The sequence below is a fragment of the Drosophila nasuta genome, chromosome 2L (genome assembly GCF_023558535.2).
Source record: "Drosophila nasuta strain 15112-1781.00 chromosome 2L, ASM2355853v1, whole genome shotgun sequence".
NCBI classification, from domain to species: domain Eukaryota; kingdom Metazoa; phylum Arthropoda; class Insecta; order Diptera; family Drosophilidae; genus Drosophila; species Drosophila nasuta.
The window spans coordinates 12,323,667-12,343,547 of record NC_083455.1 but is presented as its reverse complement, the minus strand read 5'-3'; the positions used below and the strand labels follow the sequence as shown (position 1 = coordinate 12,343,547).

Below are 19,881 nucleotides of genomic sequence, written 5' to 3'. Positions count from 1 at the left end.
TAAAAATCATTCATCTGCCATTAATCACACACTGAAGAAAAGAAAACAGCAATATCACGAACTGTATATTTTGATCAGAATGCATAAAGCCTTAATATTAGAGAAGTTATTGTACAATCTATGTACATATGTATACGCCAAGCATTTTAAAGCCGTTACCTAAGTTCCTTACTATTTTTGTTTATTGCTTTTTATTTAACTTGTACTTGTACAAAACACGAAAAAAAAGTAAACATACATACAAATCCATACATGCGTAGACACAATATAGTACTTACCTAAAGTTGTAATAATTCTCAATGTAACTTAGATTTATCTCATATAAATAGTTGTCATCGATATAACTGTCAAGCTTGATTGATTGATTGATTGACCGATTGTTAAAACACACACAATCACTGAAAATTGCTTGTTAGAGGCAAAAATCATTTGCAGAGCTCATAGTTCCATATAAATACCAAAGGCAATTGTGCCTTGTTTAAGTACATGTAGCTTCCATAATCAATTGAAAAAGTCACAACAAGAAATGATTGAAAAGTGAACGAAACAAAAACCAAACAAACAGCAAAAGCAGCATGGCATTTTTGTGCATGACAAAGTTATTTGTTATCGCCCCCCCTCCTCCCCGTTAAGTTAAAAGTCGCATCTAATTTACTACCTCCTAAGTTGAAAATCGGGCATTCCATTGGCATTCCAATACAGCAAAATCAATCAAAATTTGTTATTAGTGTAACCAGGGATGAAAAAACCAATCGAATCGAATCAAATGTCGCATGTGTTCTTTGAGCTCCAAATTGAAAATTATTCTCGTTTGCATTTTAATGAAAACTAAGCATTTACAAATTATGTATTAAATAGAATAAGCTTCTATTGTAATAATTATTTATTCATTTTCAGTTAAATAAAAATTAACGTTTGTTGAATTATATTATTTAAATAATTAACTTGTAGCTCAGTGTTCGGGAACACTTGCGATTAATAGAATGGTGCGCATACCAGGGCTACGAAGCGATGAGGGCTGGCAGCTGGTGCAGCCATTGTCCTCATTAAGTTGGCTGCACGACGCGTTAGTCCTTGCCACCCTTGCAGCCCTGGTTTCGCCCACTTTGATTCGATTCTGTTTGCATTACAAACAATTTTCTTTATGTCAGCCTTTTAGTTGACTTTTAGTTGAACGCATTTTGTTCTTGTTCTCTCGTTTGTGTGTATTTTTCTTTTCTCTCCCTCTGTCTCTCTCTCTATCGATTTACTGTAGTTACCTCAGAAATTGAGCTTAAGACGAACCTCTCGCTGCATGCCAAAATGATAATTTAAAAAAAAAATTACCTTTTTTATTACAATTCCCTTCACCTAATCTCTCGTTCAGTGGCGGAGCATCCCATACCCGAAGAGGATCGCAATCTGTCGCGTGACTCGGATGGCGAGAGGCGTGTGGCCACGCCCACAGCCACCGAATCACAGCTACCATGGAAGCGACAGGGTGACGAATGCACCGATGCCGTGCAGCAGAATGAATTTCCCGCCTGGGCCTCGAACAAGGAGTATTTGGCCTACAATTCGCCAAGCGCCACATTTCTAGGTAAAGTTCAAGTTAATTGTAATTGATAGGTCTTTGGGTGGGCGACTGGTTTGCCAAAAAATGGCAGTTTACAACACTGGAATGTACAGTTACCGTTCCGTTTCCATTTCCGTTTCGGTTTCCAAAAACTATCTGCTATTTGATTTTTGTAAATTGGCCGATAACTGAAATTACCTGAATTTGTGTAAATATCAGGAAATATTTGAGATAATCTAAAGCAAACAAATTAGTATATATCCACTTGATTTTCTCTTGTGTTATTTAAGTGCACCCAAAAAAAATTGAGACAAAACCATTATTAAAAATGGCGCAAAATTTTTACTGAAATTTAATGAAATATTCGAAAAATAATTGTACGACACCTGTGTAGTAATTTTCTGTGTTCTTTCTTACGTTTCTGTTCTTTCCGTAATTTTCCTCTACTTTGTTTTTTTCTTCTCTTTGCCGCATTGTTTATACTTTGGTAACTGTTGCCCCACAACCACAAAAAACCAAAACGAAATACAACCACAACCAAATTAAATATACACAAACACACACCATGTACATTGCGCTGTCCTGTGCTTGCAACCAACAAAAACATCAACAACAACAACAACCAAATTCAACTCAGGTGGTATAAACAAGCCTAAACAGCCCAAGTCCGTCATAGGTCTGTTTCGACGTGAAAGTTCCAGCTCCAAAGCTGGCAGTCTGGGCAGCGTGGATCCCAATTTGGAGCCCTCGTCAACGACGGCGACGATGATCAACAATGCTGGCGGCAGCACGGCGCCATCAACGTCCATGATGCACAATCCGCGACTCGACAATCGATCGCAGTCCATCTCATCGGGCACCTTGGGCAGCCATCTAGTTGGTCCCGATGGCCACACTGGACCGTTTCCGGTCACCGCCAGCCATCGACGCAATGTGCGACGCGGCTCCATGCTGGAGCTGAGCGGGTAAGTTGAACACCACTGCGGCACATGCCACTCTTGCCACACACTGCTCTCTGTTTGTTGTTGCCACACTCATACACAACTGTGTGTAAGTGAACTAAAGTGTGTATTGCTATATGTTGCATGTCTGTACTCTTCAGTTACTCGTAGATTTAGTATGCCTCCTTTTTTTAGAGCTAGTTTTATTTGTTTAAATAGGTTAGCTTCTTACAATTTGCATTTTCATTTATACATAACTAATGTTTTATAGAAACTGTCAACAATTTTCAGCTGAATAGATGGGAATATATTAATAACTTCTAATTTAATATTCGGTTTAAATAAGTCTAATACCTCTTCTGGCTCTATAATATTCAAATATTTACCCTTCCAAGCCAGGCCATTTATTTCATTTACAAGCATTGTAGCATAATTTCATTATACTTTTTCTGTGAGGAAATTCATTAAACAAGACCGTACTTTGAAATGTCTTCAGAAAATATATATTTTGTAATTTATTAATATTTTTACAAATTCCGATTATTGTCTATTAATTACCTACATTGAACTTCTATTCTTTAGTTTAGTCGATAAATTTGACTAAACTATTTAATTACAATAGGCTTTACACTTTTATAAAAATTTCCAATATAAAGTGTTTGTATTAAACAAACTGCATGGGTAAATAATCATCCGAAATTTTATTCATTTATTTCTAAATAAAATATTTGCTTTGAACAATAACAAATTTTTCTACCATATGGCATGAAGAAAAGTGAAAATGATTCGCTAAAGATCTGTACATAAAACTAAAATAATAATATATATTCTTTTTATTAAAATTGGTTCATTATATCTAATTATTTTTGCCAATTACCGTTTGCTGATCTATTGCTTTAAATATCCTCACACCGTCACGCCTGAGCTGATAAATGATAGATCCTTTTCGCATTTATATTGTGTATTTGTTGGATATTTTTGGGAAACTTTTCTTAAACGTATTTTAACCGTTTATTATCTGTTGTGTGTTTCTCAATCCAAATTCGATCCCAAAAATGCCCCGATCTCTTGACTTCGTCTTACTGCTGTGCTGGTTAAACTTTGCAGACTTATTGTAACTGGACGCAGGCCCAGTAGAATTTTGCTCTGTAGTCCAGGAGCTAATAATTTGCTAGAGAACACACCAACAACAACAGCAACCACAACAGCCAGAATAACAACAACAACAACATCAGCAACAACAAGAACAAGCACTACCAACAATACCAATTCAACTGCAAATAAATTAAGCATAACTCCAACAACAACAACAACAACTCCAACAACAATAACTTCGACAAGCAATTCAACAACAACTCCAACAACAATAGCAGAAATTACGACATCGAGTAACAATTCCCCGAGCAACTCATCAACAACGAACTACAGCTCCCCAACATCGGAGAGTAGCGGAGCTACATACTATTCAAAGTAATCCGAGTGTCCAAGTAATACTCGCTATACAAGGGCTCAAAACTAAACAAGCAACTAAAGCCGGCCAATGTCGAATTTCAACTAAAAAACCAATATGAAAAACAAAAAACCAAGATGAAAAACCCAAAAGATTATTACAAATTTCAAATATCGTTACAATGCAAACAGTACAATTTGTATATAAATCTTGAAATCCAAAAGACCAGTCAAAGCATATCATTTGTAGTCTCTGTCTCAGTTTCCGTATCAGACTCAGTGTAGATTTAAAATTAGCATACTAATATATATAATCTAATTAGCTAGTCATCATCTCAGTTGAATTGGTCAATACATTTGTGTCTCTTCAACGTGCAAAATACGAGTATCTACTATTAGAGAAGTTCTCTGGCAATTGGCAATTTCTTCATCTCAACTCACATTCATATCAATACTATATTACGTATTATATATTCTGTACTTAGGCTAGGAACTAAACACACCTTAATGAATCTCTGAATCCAACTAAACTAACTTTTTTTTAATATGTGTTTTATTCCCGTATTTGCCTTGTCTTTTTTATCCTAAACTATTTACGCAAATTACTTCTATATTATTATTTGCTTCAAGGCTTTGATGGGTAATATTTTATTTTGAATTATTATATTTTTAGCAACGTTTCACTTGATTCCGTAGCGTCCACAGCCTCTCACTAATAATACACAAATTATTATACCACATAAGCCATATGCAATAATAGATCTGTACAAATTGCCTAGACAATTTCCATATTTGTTTATTGTTGGCTTTTAGAATATTACTTTATATATATATAAATGTACAAGTATGTGTAAGTATTTTATTTTGCTTTCTCTTAATACTAGGCAGTTTTCAAACTGTGCTAACCTCCTAATACTTACCTATAATATTCCAAGGCTTTACCTATTTATGTGAGCAGAATTGTAAATCATCATAAAGTTGTGCATAATTAGACTTGACACACTCAAAACAATTCTTGGCAATTTATCAATTAGTGGCTTCCTACTTGACAATACTATCTATAACAACTTTAACCTTCCTGATTAACAAGCGAATTTATTGAATGGATAAATGATATGGAATTTTCCATTTAAATTGTATAATTCAACTTAATAACCACAGAGAAAGAAATCAATTCTTAATATTTCTATAAACAAAAAATAGCAACAGCATTTTATTTTACTTTAGAATATTACAGGGATATCGAACAATATGAACTCTATAAATAGTTGTCATACAAAACTGCTTTTATCGTACTCTTTCTACTCTAAGTGTTATTCATATGTGCTACGCTTCTGTTATACAACGCCTATATTCTATATGCAGACTCTTACCTTTCCTTTAATATGTGAAATCCTTTTGATATTACAGGGATACCGAACAAAATGATATCTTCAATTAGCTGTCATATAAAACCGCTTTTGTCGTACTTTTTCCTTTCTATTATAAGTGTTATACGTGCTACGTTTCTGTTATATGCCGACTTTTACTTTTTCTGCTTAAGCTAATAATTAATACAGCACTAACTTTGAATATTATTGTGTTCTTTAATTTTCTACTTACTAGACTAGTAAATTAATATCTTAAGCTATTTTCAATTTTATTCCGCTCTTCTAAAGAACTTTTTATATATTTGTTGTTTTTACCATTCTGTAGTGGGTAATACTTAAAAGAATATCAAAATATAATCAATATTTCGTTTTTTTTTTTTTGTAACATGTAATTTGATATTAAGTAAGGATCTGTTAGTTCCTTCGTTAGAGGCCTCAGTAAACTAGCTGTAGTCCAACTCATAATCTCATAGTTCGCTGCATTTATCAAAATTGATCGCACAATTTGACATTAACTTTCTACGCCTTCTCTTCAACTCCATTGCCCCACCAATCCAACCAACCAACCAACCAACCAACCACACAACAAAACACTCACAGTGACACAATACCCGAGGAATCGAGCTACCAGCACGGACACTCTAAGTCGCTATGCGAGCCAGCCGATGGCGATGATTGGGAAGGAGTTCCGTTGGCCACCACCGCCGGCGTCGGAGTCGGCGGCGTTGCCGCGTCAAAGAGCGAGAGGCAAATGCACAGCGGACGAGAGCCCTTGCTGCCACGTCTAACGTCGACGCCGCGTGCCCAGATCCGGCATATGAACGCTGGCGCCGTGGGCGGTGCGACGGTGGGCGTGCCCGGGTGCAAGAATCAGGTGACAACGGCGCTGCTGGACTACGAGGATACGGAGAGTGAGTCGGAAGACGAGGATGATGATGACGATGAAGGCGAAGACTTTGATTTGTACGATGATGAGAACATTGTGGTCACCACGTTTACGACGCCTCAAGATCTGACCCGACGCGGGGGAGCAGCTGGCGGAGGAGGAGGAGGAGGAGGAGGAACCACGACGACGACAAGTATTCGCCTGACCCGTAACAATGACGAGAGCATCATTTGAGTGTCGAACAGCGAGGAAGGTGCCAGGGATGGTTACGGCTTTCAATATGAAATGTTTTACTGAGATCGGCAACGATTAGGAGGACATACATACTTATACATATAACTAGTTCGATCTAGTGCGAAAAAAAAAGCTGCAGAAAACAAAAACGAAAATGTTTTCAAAATGGTTTAAAACAAAAAGCTTTACAAGTAATACCAATAACAAATTGTATATATTAAGAACAAGAAGTACTAGTACGATTAATAATCTTTAAAAACGTTTCCGTTTCCGTTTCCTCTTCTGCTTTCCTACATTAAGATTTCTCTTTTAACTTCATTGTCGCTTTCAACTTTCGATGAAAAGTAACTTCCAGCTTTTGTTTCCTACTTGCTGCTGGCAATTGTTAACTAATATATTTATTGTACATTTTAATAGTTAATGCTAATGTGTTCCAGAAAAACAAAACTAACACATGAAACTGTGTAATAATTAACAAAAGATAGCCAAAGTTCAGATTAAGTTGATTGTCTGTGTGGTTCGTTTTTTTTAGTTTAGACAAATTTATTAATGTAATCGATAAAAAGTATATATATGTAATATAATATTTATTACTGTGTTGCTAACGGTACTTAGGCGCGTTTAGTTCAATTTTAGTCGTACTTCAATTAAACATAAATCCAACACAACTAATAAATTACATTCGGACAGTGTAAAAAGTAAACTGAAACTAGTTAAAAGGCCGCAAAAGTCGCGCAGAGAGAAGTATAACTAACTAATACCTTAAAATAAGCCAACTAATAGTACTTACAGTGCATAGCTAAAACGTATTTAGCAAGAGTTATGTAATTTATAAATTATTTTTGTAAACATTTACGATAGTAAAGCGATAGTAAAGTGCGATGAGACCACACAAGTTGAGAATGACAGACGAAGAATAGAAGAGTCCTTGACAAATCTCAAGCGCAAATATTGTATAGATACAGAGTAAGCGTGAATTTTGACTATCCCAATGATATATATAAGCATGTTCAATATGTAGTCAAATATAGCAAATAAACCACACATACACATACACACACACTCACACAAACAAACAAAACCAGGGCTGCAAAATTTGCCACCCAATTATTGCTAGCAAAAGAAGAAAGAAAGAAGAAAATCGCCCTCCTAACTTGATTTTACCTTTGAATGTGCTTAGTACCAATAAATACAAAATGTCAAATATTTATTGAATTATTTGTAACAATTAGGTATCTCGATTCGTGTGTAGGTTATCCAAGAAATTGCCTTCTATATAATTACAAGTATAGTATGCACCTTAACTTTGTCCAAATGCGATCATTCAGTTGTGAAGCAGCTAAAAAGCGCTACCTATTCAAGAAAGCTGTTTTATTTTCGAGTTTACTAATAAACAAGTCTTATTAAATTTATTTAACAGAAAGACAATAAGCAGCCTCAGGAAATTTCATCGTGGAATTTCTTGTTAATTGTCATTTCACACTAAACCAATAAAACAAAAACAATAACAAAAACATAAATTGCGAAAAACTTGCAAAAAAAATAAAAATAAAAATAGTAAATGAAAATAATCAGAGCTGTGTTATTAATTGAGCGCGTTTTCTATATAAAATTTAGCACTATCTGTGAAATTGGAGAAACTAAAAAGAAAATTGTTGACATAAGAACTTTATATGAAAAACGACAGCTCATTAAATTTGCTTGAGAGCATAACTAAATAAAAGAAAACTTAAAATTGAAAAAAATACAGCAGAACGTTTGCTAATTTCATACTGTAGGCCTTAAGTTGTGCATATTTAAATAAATACGATTAACTAAAAACCTTAACAATTGATACCGATAAAAACTAATTGCGAAAATTCACCAAAATTAATTAGCAAAAAGAAAAACACACCCGAAAAAATAAAAATTGTAAACTGTTAAACTGATTTTAAATATTGTATAAGTGAATTTTACTAAAAATAAATGCAAACGAAAATCAAATAATTAACAAATTCAATATTTTTTCACTGGGCCATCAACACCACCATCGAAGCCAAGGGCTGCATTTCTTTCTTTTGGCCAACTGCCAATTCACAGTGACATCACAACCGACGACGGGATTATCGCTATCTTGCAACATGGCTCTGGCCATGTTCTCTGTGCACTCGAACCGGAAATAGGCACAGCCCAAGAGCTGACCATTGTTGCGCTTGGAGATATGCACCGCTTGAATGGTGCCATGTAATCTCTGGTCCTCTTCTCTGAACAGTCGCAGCAAGGAGCTTCTGCCGCTTGGATTCAACGATGTTGCACCTGAACACACGGTGGGTAACGATCTGGATGTGATCTCTGCGTAAGTACAAAATTAATAGAACTCGCTGGAGAAAAGCAAAAATCAAAATAAATGCGAAAGATTCGGCATTCTTCCGCCACTGCATAATCATAGACATAATTCTCAAGCATTTTCGTTTTGTTTGAAATTCCGTTTATACATTTATTTCACCAAATATTTGTTTTTGTGTTGTTTTTTTTTTTTGTAATTTCTTATTCTTTTTGAAACTGATATATTATAATTGTTTTAATCGTTTTGTTTTTTTTTTGGGATTTTTTTGTTTAGTATTTCTTGAAGAACTCTGTCTATATATATGTATATATATAAGTATGCATTTATATGCGTATGTGTTAATATGAAACATACACACATTTCACATTCTAAATACTGTATATATATGTATATGTACGTTGTATGTATATCTGGTATGTATTGATGTAGGTAGTTATGTATATCGATGGTCACCATTTCGTATTTAAAGTGTATCTGTATATTGTATGCGTGTGTGTGGATGTGTGTGTATGTGTGGAAGTGTGAGTGTTGGTGCTAGCTAATGCTTACGTAAATTTTAGCTATTTTATTTATGCTTTATTCAAATTTGTAGATTAATAATATACGCTTTACTGCTTAGATAAATTCATGAACTCTTTAACGATTAAAAAACAAATACGCTTATTATGAGCATTATGATGGATGTTCCCAATTTCACTAACGCTACAATTTCACTGCATATTTTAGTGATCTTTTCAGCATTAAATTTTGAGTAGAAAAAAATTATTTCCAATTCGATGCAGTTTTTGTAAAAATTGTTACGCAAATGAAATTCGAAACAGTCGTCGTTATGTTTATTTGTGTTTGTGTGGTGTGTATGTATATGGGTGTAGTAGTAGGCTCTATAAGAAGTGTGCATCTCATCCATACATATGATAAACAGAAATTACGTTTTTTTTTTACTCTATTTAACATTTTGCTAAAGAAATTTTGCAGTATTTACTTAATATATCATTGTATATAGAGCTTTTTTTATGTTATTAATTTGTTGTTGTATTTATTTAAATTCATAATCAACCCAACATTAGCTACGTAAATATATATATGGTTTCAAGTGCATACCGAGCGAGTCAGATAATTCGATTTTCGCTATACTTTTCCAAGGATACACGAAACTGTTCTCACTTTCACTTTCGCAACGAATGTTGCATACTTTTAGTGTGAAAATGGAAGGAAGAACAGTTCCGATTCGCGCTATAGATGCAGATATATATATGTATATGTATAGTTGTTGTATGCAATAACAAGTTACAAGTAAGTCCCATCGTGTTATGTACTGGTTATCATTTCGAAAGGCAATTGAGAGTGGGTTTTATATATATAAATGTATATATATAGTATATATAGTAAGAGATATATGTATGTATCATTAGGAGTACAATTTAAGATAGACTATAACTGTAACTAGCATTGAACTGACGCACAGCATAACAGAACATAACATGAGTACATATGTAATTATGATAATATGTCTTTGTGTTTGTAGCTAGATTGCATTTTGGAATAGCATTAGTGATAATCGATCTACGCAGATTTTATACAATATCTCCCTGTTTTATATAGTACATCTTTTGCAACCAATTTCCAACATTCAGATTATAATAATAATACAAACTAATACAATTATGGCAGTTGATATAAGCGCTTAAAGTAGACCACAATTAAAAAAAAATTACATAAATATTAACTAAAAAAAGTAACAGTAGTTAAACAATATAAAGTGCTAACATATATTACAGACCTGGATCGGATTCAGTGATCAAATCAATTAGAGCAGAAACTCTGCACACCTTTAGGACCGTCGAGAACCTAAGTACCAAAGTCAAGAGGACTAAGAGCTAGTCCTTCGCTTGAGTAGATGAAATTGATGCGAAAGCGGAATCCGGAACAGATCTGTGCTATTTCCCTTTATTATTACCAATACTGTTGTTCTATGTGTAATGTCGAACTTCTGTCCGATATTCAATATGCGATACAGGTTAAAGATTAGTGAATGGTCATCATGCTTAGTATTTAGTTAACAATTAATATCGCGATAGATATATAATATATATATTTATAGTATATATACAAATACGTACGCATATTGTTGTGGAAAACACGGAAAACCATCATTATATATATATTTTTTTCTTTAGTATATGTATTATTCGTTTAGGTATTTTGGGGGGAAAAACACTTTAAATATATATATATTATGTATGTAAGTTTTATGAGTATGTATGTAATTAGGTTTTTGGTATTGGCTTGAAACACACATCTAATAGTAGAACAGAAATGTAATTATCCTTTGATATAATTAGTATATGTATTATGCATATTATCTAATTGTATATACTTTCCTTTATTTTTTGAAATATGTAACTTGATTTTCGATTTCGATTTGCATTTTGTATTTTAAATGGTAATTTGATTGATTACATTTATGAGATTTTAAAGTCGCACATTTGATTCTATATGAGTGAACAAGTTAAATATCTGAGCTCTCATTATTTACGGCAATATCAAATCAAGTCAAATGAATGAATGGGAATGTTGTCAAATAAATGCTGAATGGGCATTATAATAATTATCAAGCGCTTGGTGTCAGTTCAGAATTAATCTTCTCGCTCTGCTCAAGCTAGCTCAATTCAAAAATAAGACGAATCTGTCGCTAAATTTCGACTACAATTAGATAATTTCATGTAATGCGGTTGAACTTAATAATTTATTCGACTCTTATCAAGTCTATTTGTTGCTTTTCTTTTGTTGTGGTTGTGGTTTTTGTTGTAGTTATTATTGTTGATGTTGTTATCGTTTAGAGACCAAAACCACTGGCTCGTTATACGTTTCCTGTGAGCAGCAAATGTTGGGGATTAAAATATCAATGAATTAGTCATTATTGTTTGTTTTGTTTATGTACAGAATAAACATGTATAATATATTGTATAAATAATAGCAGCAGTAGTACAAAAAATACACAAAATAAATACAAAATCAATGGACTACAAAATATGCATTCAAATGCAAAATCAAAATCAATTGATCAATTATAAATTAAAACTAGAGATTGGCTAACAAAGGATACACAGTGCTTGGAAGGGCCTTTTAACTTACACATTAATTAAATTGCTAAACAACTAAATAATAACAAATTAACAATAGATGCACAAGAATTTGAGGGTAGATATTGCAACAAATTTACAACTAAACATTTGTATGACGGCGAGAATAAATTGGCATTACTTATTCGAAAGGCGAAACAAAATAAACAAAACGAAATACAAATAATCTTAATTGGAATGTATGTAGTTCTTTGTGGGGCGAGAGAGAGAGAGCGAGTTGTAAAAAACTACTTTTAAAGCATCGTCATGGTTGTGTTTATAAAGGGAGTTGGAAGTGGGCAGAGAGAGATTCACTGTGCTTTTGTGCCGTTCTGTTTCGCTGTCTTACCGGACGTGACAAACGGACCCACATAGTTGCTGGGAAACAGCCCTGAGAGGCCATTCAGTTCGCCGCGCCACCATTCCGGCTCATCGCGGCCCAGGACGCTAATAATATCGTCCTTATCGAACGAGAGCTCATCATCATTTTGTGCTTTGTACGGATATAGAGCAATCACTTTATCTGCAATTAAAAAAAAAAACATATAACTTAGTACAAATTACAAATACCGTGTACAGCTTGTTGATAACTTACCCAAAATCTGCTCGGTCATTTCAATGCGACTGCCGGAGACGGGAGTATTGCGTCCGCTGTTGCGTCCACCCTGCAACACCTTCACATAGGTGGCCGGGAACCAACCAATCTGACGACGTCTGCCCTTGGCCTGAAGTTCACCTTCCCACCAGCCGGAATCGGTCTTTTTGCGTATCATAATCAATTGGCCGCGTGTCAGCGACAATTGCTCGCTGCTGGTGGCCTCATATGGAGCAATAACTTGTGCAATCTCCGAACGTTTGGCGCGCATGCCCTGCAAAAGTGCGTAAGAGAGTGAAATAAGTATATATAATGTTGATTAGTTAACATCGATTAAACAGCAAAGTGTTTGTTATATAAGGGTATAAAACAACTATTTACGGGTGTCATGGAAGAAGTGCGTGACATGGGTCGGCTGTAGCTCTCGGCCGGTTCGTTCTGTGACTTGGACTGCGTGTTTATCTGCGAGACCTCAGTGTCAAGATCTTCGTTAGTGTGCGACTCCTCCAACGCCTCCGCGGCCTGTGGCTGTTGCGTTGGCGTCTGTGCCTGATGCGTTTGTGGCGTCTGCGGTTGTGCCTCAGGTTCAGCGGCAAACGCCGAGCTGCCATTGTGTGTAGCCTCCTGGTCAGCAGCATGATGTGTGTGTGTGTAGTTATGGATGTAGGATTGATTTGGTTTTTTAGTTTTTTAGCACATGAAAAGCATTTTGGATTAGTAGATGATGCATATGATCGTTAACCACATCACATGGCTAATCTAACAGCTACATCTAATGAAATGCTAAATGCTTACCTGTTCGGTGACCTCCTCATCGTTTGCAAGAGCAGCAGTTGCTGTTGTTGTGGCCGTGCCCACATCGGCCTTTTGCACATAGTTCGAGGGAAACATGCCGGTGCGATTGCCAATGGTGCCCGTCCACCACTCGCCCTCTTTTTTGATGACCATCACCATTTCTCCAGCACTAAAGCTTAAGTCACCGTCTTCAGCTGATTCATAAGGATATGCGGCTATATAATATTCGACATCGCCTGTCGCTGCCGCCGTTGTTAACGCTGCCGCTGCAGTTGCCTCCAAATCCAACGCTGTCGCCGACAAGGCGTTAGTGTCATTGTAGTTATCTGCAGCTGTCGTGGCAACGGCAGCTGGCTCAACAGCAGCCGGTGTCGAAGTTGTTGGATCATCCTCAATCTTCTCGACGTAAGACTCGGGGAACCAACCTGTGTGGCCGTTAATCTCGCCCGCCAACCAACCAGGTTCAGCGTTTTGCTCCAATGGCACCAGAATTATATCGCCCGGCACAAATGTAATCTCCTCTGTGTTGCGTGCATTGAACTCGTAGACGGCACGGTATTTGACAAAGCCTTCAGGTGCCGGTCCACTGAGATCAACAGCAGGTGCCGTCACAGCAGCCGCAGCAGTTGCAGCAGCTGTGTCATTACTAAGTCCATAGCTGCCATAGGCATCAACAGCAGCTGGTTCGCTGGATGTGCCCCAAGCGCTGCCCGTATCCCAGGCGGATGTTGAGCTAATTGTAGACGTTTCATTCTTGCGATTATATTTCAATTCCAGCACTGAAGTCCGCTCCACATCGTACTCCTTGTAAAGCTGTTCGCATTTGGTGATTAGCGCCGAGAGTTCGGCCTTTAACTCCTGCATAGTGACATCGTTCGAGTTGAGATCCTCCTTCTTGGACTCAATTTCCTGCTTGATGTTCTCCACCTTATCCTTGATTTGCTTAATAAGCAGCTAACAGAGTGATATGACAATTTCAGTAATAAGTTTATCAACTAATTAAAGTGTCTTTTTAGAGTCTCACTTGTTTGTGTGCAAACGCTGCATTGAGCTGCTCCTGCTGTGCAGCATCTCCGGCCACGGCGCCACCGCTGGCTTTGCTCTTGGCATCCCATTTAGCGCGCTCCTGAGTCAGCTGCAACAACTTGGCGTTCTGCTCCTTGATGCGCGCTTTTAGCTGTCCCATTTCGCTCATAGAAGTGTCGCGCTGTGTGCGCATGCCATCAATCACGGACTTGACATTGGTGACGCCAGCGCGTGTATCGCAAATCTTCTGCGACAGATCCTTAATCTGCAAACAGAATTAATCACCAATCTTGACTTTGACTGCATTCTCTGCTCACCTTTTCGTTGAGCGTGCTAAGCTCCACATTGAGCTGCGTATTGTGTGCCTTCTGCTTGAGAACACGCTCCTGTTCCCGCTGCTTCTGTGCGTTCATTTCGGCAATGCGTGCCTGCTCCCATTCCTGCTGGCGCTGCTTCTCCAGCTCCCTATTGAGATAATCATATAATCAATTCTGTAGCTCTTTTTAAAAAATGTTCGTTGCTCACTTTCTAGCTGCCTCTTTGGCCTCCAACTCGCGCTTACGTTGCTCTTCCTTCTCCTGTTCGATTTCACGCTGTCGCTGCAACTGACGCTCCAATTCCTCTTGCTGCTTGCGCTCTGCTTCAAGACGCGCCTTCTCACGTTTGTCGGCTTCTTCGCGCTCCTTGCGCTCACGTTCTTCACGCTCCTTGCGCTGCTGATCCTCCATCAATTTACGCCTGCGATCCAGCTCCACCTTGCCCTTTTCATAATTCTCCTTGCGCTTGTCCTCAAAGGATGCTAATAAAAGCAATACATTAAAGAGACAGTCAACTTAAATAATTGAAGTTTAACCTACTTTGCGGCAATCCTGCTGCTGGATCAGCATCCGCCATGGCGCCGCCCTGCGAAGACACCGAAGTATGACGCGAGGCTGGCTGTGAACCGGGCCGAGAGCTCACACCGGACACGGAACCAGGACGCGACTTAATTTTACGCAGACTGGGCGGCACCCAATCCAAGGGCAGCGTAACCGGTATCTTCTCACCAGTCATGGCTTTCTCGCACAAAAACATGGCCAAAATGAACTCGTCACAGCTGAGCCGCCCATCGCCATCGACATCGGCCAGCGTCCAAATCTGCGCAAGCGTCACTTGCGGCAGCTTGCTCTGCACCAACACGCTGCGTGCCTGGGCGCCTGTCAAGTAGCCGGAACGTGTGCGATCATTGGCATTGAATACCTGCGTGTATTTGCGTTTCTGTGCCGCCTGCACAGCCCACTCCGCTTGCCTATAAATGAAAATGGATTAAGCTTAGAGTAATGTGTTCATATTCAATAACTTACGGTGACTCAATGGAGGGCGCACGCTCAGAAATGGACATGTGGCGACTGGGTGGGTTGCTGGGCGGTGGCGAGATGATCGCAGCGGGCACCGCAGCCGCATCTACAGGCGCAACAACTGGCGGAGCCGCGACAACTGGAGGCGCCACAACAGCAGTTGCAGCAGGCACAGCAGACATGCTCTTGAGCGGATCAATGGGACTCATGGAACTGGTCGAGCCTCGTGGAGTCATTGTGGGCGTTTGGCCAACAACAGCAGGTGCAGCATCCGCCAGCGAAGCCAGCAGCGAGGGCGGCAGCAACTTGGGCACGTCCATGCCGCGCAGTTTTAAATTAATGAGTTTGCAGGCGATGCTGAACTCATTAATGTTCATTTTGCCATCGGAATCCGTATCAGCCAAAGCCCTATGAAAGATAGGAGATGGTGGTTGAGTGAAATCACAAATGCAGCCAAACAAAACAATGTCAACAACACATTCATATATACTACACATATTTGTCTTATCGGTTGACGCCTCAAATATCAGCAACAACAAATATGTATGCATGGGAAATAAGTGACTCATTTATAGACTTACCAGATTTGACCCAAGATCAATGGCGGCAGCTGCGACTGCAGGAAGAATCCTTTCGCTTGGGCACCGGTCACAAAGCCGCCCTGTGGTTGCAGCGCCTTAAACTGCTCCTGATACTTTAACTTCTCTCGCGGGGTGACCGCCCACGCATCAACCGCTGGATTCATGTTGCTTTCTGCTTAGCCTGCTTTATTTCGAGTGAAGTGATTGGGTTTCTTTCTTTTTTCCTTTTTCGCTCGCTCGTGTCTGTTGGTATGTCTGTGTCTCTGTATGTGTATGTGTCTATTCTATACGCATTTGCCTACACTGGCGAAAGAGTGTGTGTATTTCTCGTAACCGAAACGACGTCGACTCTCTCTCTCTCTCTAACTCCCCCCACAACAATCTTTGCTTCTGTGCCTGCGTGTGTGTGTGTGGTTTTGTTCTTGCTTTAATGCGCTCTCTTCGGCCGCTGCTGAGTACACATCAAATACATGTCACGCTGCTCCACTCACTCACTCACTCACTGCACACACACACACTCGCTCACGCTACACACTGGCTTACGAGGCGCTCGCTCGCTCTCTCTCTCTCTCTCTCTTTTACTATTGAGTATCCGTTTTACTCCCACCACCCCACAATTTTTCACAATGGATTTTTATGGTTTACCTATAAAATGCAATTGCAAATTTATATTTTTTTTGGTTAGCAAATATATCATCTCCACTATATATGTCAGTTTAACATTTATTACTATTGAGTACAGCAGTTCTCATTGTAAATATATTATTTTAATTATTTCAGTTTTATCGCCGTTTTGCGTATTTTGTGGGCGTTTAGTTACTCCACAAAAATTGCACTTTCTTTGGTGTATGTGTATGTGTATTATTGATTTATTACGTATTTTACCAACTGCTGTAGTTGTGTAACGTGTATGCAATAAATGTGCAATACTATTGATGAGTGCTTACTTTTCATTTGAACACTAAATTTTCTAAGTTTTGTTATTTTTTTTCGTTTTGTCGTGCTGCAAATTGAGGTCAGTGTGACCGCGCCGATAACGATACATAATACCATTCAGCTCCAAATTGAATTTGATTATATACAATTTCAGTCTCTTGAAATACTATTTATTATTAATTAATAAATTAATTTTAAGATTCTCTATATTGAAATATTCATTCGCTTACTATAATTAATATTATTTATTATTTGTGATTCACCAATACACAGAACTAAGTTCTGACATATCGCTCAACAAACATTTCCACTTGTTCTATACCTCTCAAGCCACATTCCATGTTTCTTGTATTTTTCTAAAATATTCGCAGATTTCTCATTAAAAAGAAATCACAGTTCCCAGTAATACTGTATGACTGGATTTTTTGCTATATATACCAAATATAAAAAAAACTTTCTACCAAATGTTCTATATTATACCATAAAATATTGAATTAAAATATTTACATGAAAAGAACCACAATACATATGGATACTATTTAAACGAAATTAAATAATGAATTTTTACTTAATAAATAATTTATATTTAACAGTGCTACTTTGATGAATAATTGGCGAACTTATTAATTTATTTAGCCAGAGTTGCCAAATCGTGAAATACGTAATGAAATAAATTTTTAGCGTGAAAAGTATTTTCAGCAACTTGGAGTATGGTCACACACCACCAAGCACGTTCTTTTCTCTCCGAACACGTGTGGCAACTGTTGGTAATATTCGCTTGACGTAAATGTGTTAAGAATATGTAACGAAATGTCGGAAACTTCAGAAGACGAGCAAGCGCAATTGCAAACAAGCGATGAAGAACTCAGTGCTGACGAAGAGCAAGAAAACACAGATGCCGAGGAAGAGGATGAGGAAGACGATGGCGACGATAAAGAAACTGAAAATGAGTCTGATGACGATGCGTCCGCGGCCGATGAGGATAAAATTGAAAATGGCGACAAAGCGCTAACGTGGAAAGATCTTGTAAGTTACTTAAGTTAATACCAAGCAAACTGCAAATGCTAACCACAAAGTATTAATGTGCTTAGGGTCTCAATGAAACACTGTGCAAGGCTTGTGATGAGCTAAAGTGGAAGGCGCCTTCAAAGATTCAAAAGGAAGCGATACCTGTTGCCATACAAGGCAAGGATGTGATTGGCTTAGCGGAAACAGGATCGGGTAAAACCGGCGCCTTTGCGCTGCCTATTTTGCATGCGCTGCTAGAGAATCCGCAACGTTATTTCGCACTGGTCTTAACGCCAACACGTGAACTCGCATTCCAAATTGGTGAACAATTTGAGGCGTTGGGTGAGTTTCAATTATATTATATTTAGTACTAGGAATAATCCAACACAATGATGTTAAAACCTTTTTGATTTTATGTTTGTAAAACGTAAATATGAAATGTATTATTTCTTTATTCGTCACTACCTCTGAGTTCACTACCTTCTTTCGAATGTAAGGCGTAAATATTTGTGACATGTTGTTAAAGTGCACGTTTTTGTTCTTTGACTTTAAGGCAGCGGCATTGGCATTAAATGTTGCGTCATTGTTGGCGGCATGGACATGGTAGCCCAAGGACTGCAGCTGGCCAAGAAACCACATATAATCATTGCCACACCCGGTCGTCTTGTGGATCATCTGGAGAACCTTAAGGGCTTCAATCTGAAGGCCATTAAATATCTGGTAATGGACGAAGCTGATCGCATCCTCAACATGGACTTTGAGGTGGAGTTGGATAAGATTCTCAAAGTATTGCCACGTGAGCGACGAACGTTTCTGTTCAGTGCCACGATGACGAAAAAGGTGAAGAAACTACAACGTGCCTCACTCAAAGATCCTGTCAAAGTGGAAGTCTCCAACAAATATCAAACTGTCGATCAGCTACAGCAATATTATCTATTTATACCTGTAAAATACAAAGACGTCTATCTGGTGCACATCCTCAACGAGCTGGCTGGAAACAGTTTCATGATCTTCTGCAGCACTTGCAACAACACTGTGAAGACTGCATTAATGTTGCGAGCTCTGGGCTTAGCTGCGATTCCGTTGCACGGACAGATGTCGCAGAACAAACGCTTGGCAGCGCTCAACAAATTTAAGGCGAAAAATCGTTCGATTTTGATATCCACCGATGTTGCCTCACGTGGTCTTGACATTCCCCATGTGGATGTGGTGGTTAACTTTGATATACCCACGCACAGTAAGGATTACATACATCGTGTGGGACGCACAGCGCGTGCCGGACGTTCCGGGCAAGCCATCACTATGGTCAGTCAGTATGACATTGAATTGTATCAGCGTATCGAACATTTGCTGGGCAAACAGTTGCCTCTATACAAATGCGAGGAGGATGAAGTGATGGCTCTGCAGGAGCGTGTGGCGGAAGCACAACGTACAGCGAAACTGGAGCTCAAGGATCTGGAGGATAGCAAGGGCTACAAGGGTGGCAAAGGCGGTGGCACTAAGCGTTCGGCTGCTGGAGGGGATCACGATGATTCGGAACAGTTTACGGGTGCGCGCAAGCGCATGAAACCCATGGGCAAGGGTGGGAGTAACAACTATAAGAACAAGGGGGGCGCTGGCGGTGCCAAAAAGAATTGGAATCGTGGCAAAAAGCGAAATTAATTAGTAATCATATAAGTAATTTAAATAAATGTACAACAATAATTTTCTGGAAAGAAAT

The 19,881-nt window shown here is 38.3% G+C and overlaps 3 protein-coding genes across 27 annotated transcripts in view; 2 read left to right on the top strand and 1 right to left on the bottom strand.

The window, feature by feature from the left end:
• Nucleotides 1–8,418, top strand: part of LOC132798977 (sodium/hydrogen exchanger 3) — a 33,953-nt gene extending 25,535 nt beyond the window's left edge. For 12 of the 22 annotated variants that reach the window (XM_060811036.1, XM_060811033.1, XM_060811041.1 and 9 more), the window contains 4 exons: nucleotides 1,367–1,579; nucleotides 2,193–2,520; nucleotides 3,604–3,966; nucleotides 5,916–8,418. In XM_060811036.1, coding sequence (XP_060667019.1) covers nucleotides 1,367–1,579; nucleotides 2,193–2,520; nucleotides 3,604–3,966; nucleotides 5,916–6,435 — 1,424 coding nt within the window. In that variant the 3' untranslated portion in view covers nucleotides 6,436–8,418. Of the gene's footprint in view, nucleotides 1–1,366; nucleotides 1,580–2,192; nucleotides 2,521–3,603; nucleotides 3,967–4,618; nucleotides 4,762–5,915 lie in introns of those variants that run through there. The other 10 variants (XM_060811049.1, XM_060811047.1, XM_060811048.1 and 7 more) reach the window with 4 other exon arrangements.
• Nucleotides 8,419–8,437: 19 nt separating this feature from the next.
• Nucleotides 8,438–17,262, bottom strand: LOC132798980 (intersectin-2). Of its 4 annotated transcripts, none has more exons than XM_060811057.1 (12): nucleotides 17,165–17,261; nucleotides 16,218–16,862; nucleotides 15,643–16,044; nucleotides 15,157–15,587; nucleotides 14,825–15,098; nucleotides 14,617–14,764; nucleotides 14,298–14,564; nucleotides 13,274–14,227; nucleotides 12,860–13,102; nucleotides 12,479–12,752; nucleotides 12,233–12,406; nucleotides 8,438–8,766 (listed from the first exon to the last, which is right to left on the bottom strand). In XM_060811057.1, exons 2-12 carry the CDS (start codon nucleotides 16,379–16,381, stop codon nucleotides 8,453–8,455), a joined length of 3,645 nt encoding a protein of 1,214 aa, XP_060667040.1. In that variant the 5' UTR covers nucleotides 16,382–16,862; nucleotides 17,165–17,261; the 3' UTR covers nucleotides 8,438–8,452. The 4 variants fall into 4 exon arrangements, with proteins under 4 accessions (XP_060667040.1, XP_060667041.1, XP_060667043.1 ...); XM_060811060.1 differs by lacking the exon at nucleotides 8,438–8,766 and adding an exon at nucleotides 8,911–11,632 and having other exon boundaries at nucleotides 17,165–17,260; XM_060811058.1 differs by lacking the exon at nucleotides 12,860–13,102 and having other exon boundaries at nucleotides 17,165–17,262.
• A 609-nt stretch (nucleotides 17,263–17,871) lies between these two features.
• On the top strand, nucleotides 17,872–19,876 carry LOC132791261 (ATP-dependent RNA helicase DDX47). The gene is made up of 3 exons (XM_060800114.1): nucleotides 17,872–18,179; nucleotides 18,245–18,503; nucleotides 18,715–19,876. Exons 1-3 carry the CDS (start codon nucleotides 17,964–17,966, stop codon nucleotides 19,821–19,823), a joined length of 1,584 nt encoding a protein of 527 aa, XP_060656097.1. The 5' UTR covers nucleotides 17,872–17,963; the 3' UTR covers nucleotides 19,824–19,876.
• Nucleotides 19,877–19,881: the final 5 nt, after the last annotated feature.

Bases quoted from the DNA above. Each gene is read 5' to 3' on its own strand.
- LOC132798980 (XM_060811057.1), bottom strand. From the start codon at position 16,381: ATGAATCCAGCGGTTGATGCGTGGGCGGTCACCCCGCGAGAGAAGTTA. The intron at 14,565-14,616 runs GTGAGCAGAGAA...TTCTGTTTGCAG, and splicing joins TTAGCACGCTCAACGAAAAG to ATTAAGGATCTGTCGCAGAA. The intron at 12,753-12,859 runs GTAAATAGTTGT...GCACTTTTGCAG, and splicing joins GCACTTCTTCCATGACACCC to GGCATGCGCGCCAAACGTTC.
- LOC132791261 (XM_060800114.1), top strand. From the start codon at position 17,964: ATGTCGGAAACTTCAGAAGACGAGCAAGCGCAATTGCAAACAAGCGAT. The intron at 18,180-18,244 runs GTAAGTTACTTA...TAATGTGCTTAG, and splicing joins CGCTAACGTGGAAAGATCTT to GGTCTCAATGAAACACTGTG. The intron at 18,504-18,714 runs GTGAGTTTCAAT...TTTGACTTTAAG, and splicing joins TGAACAATTTGAGGCGTTGG to GCAGCGGCATTGGCATTAAA.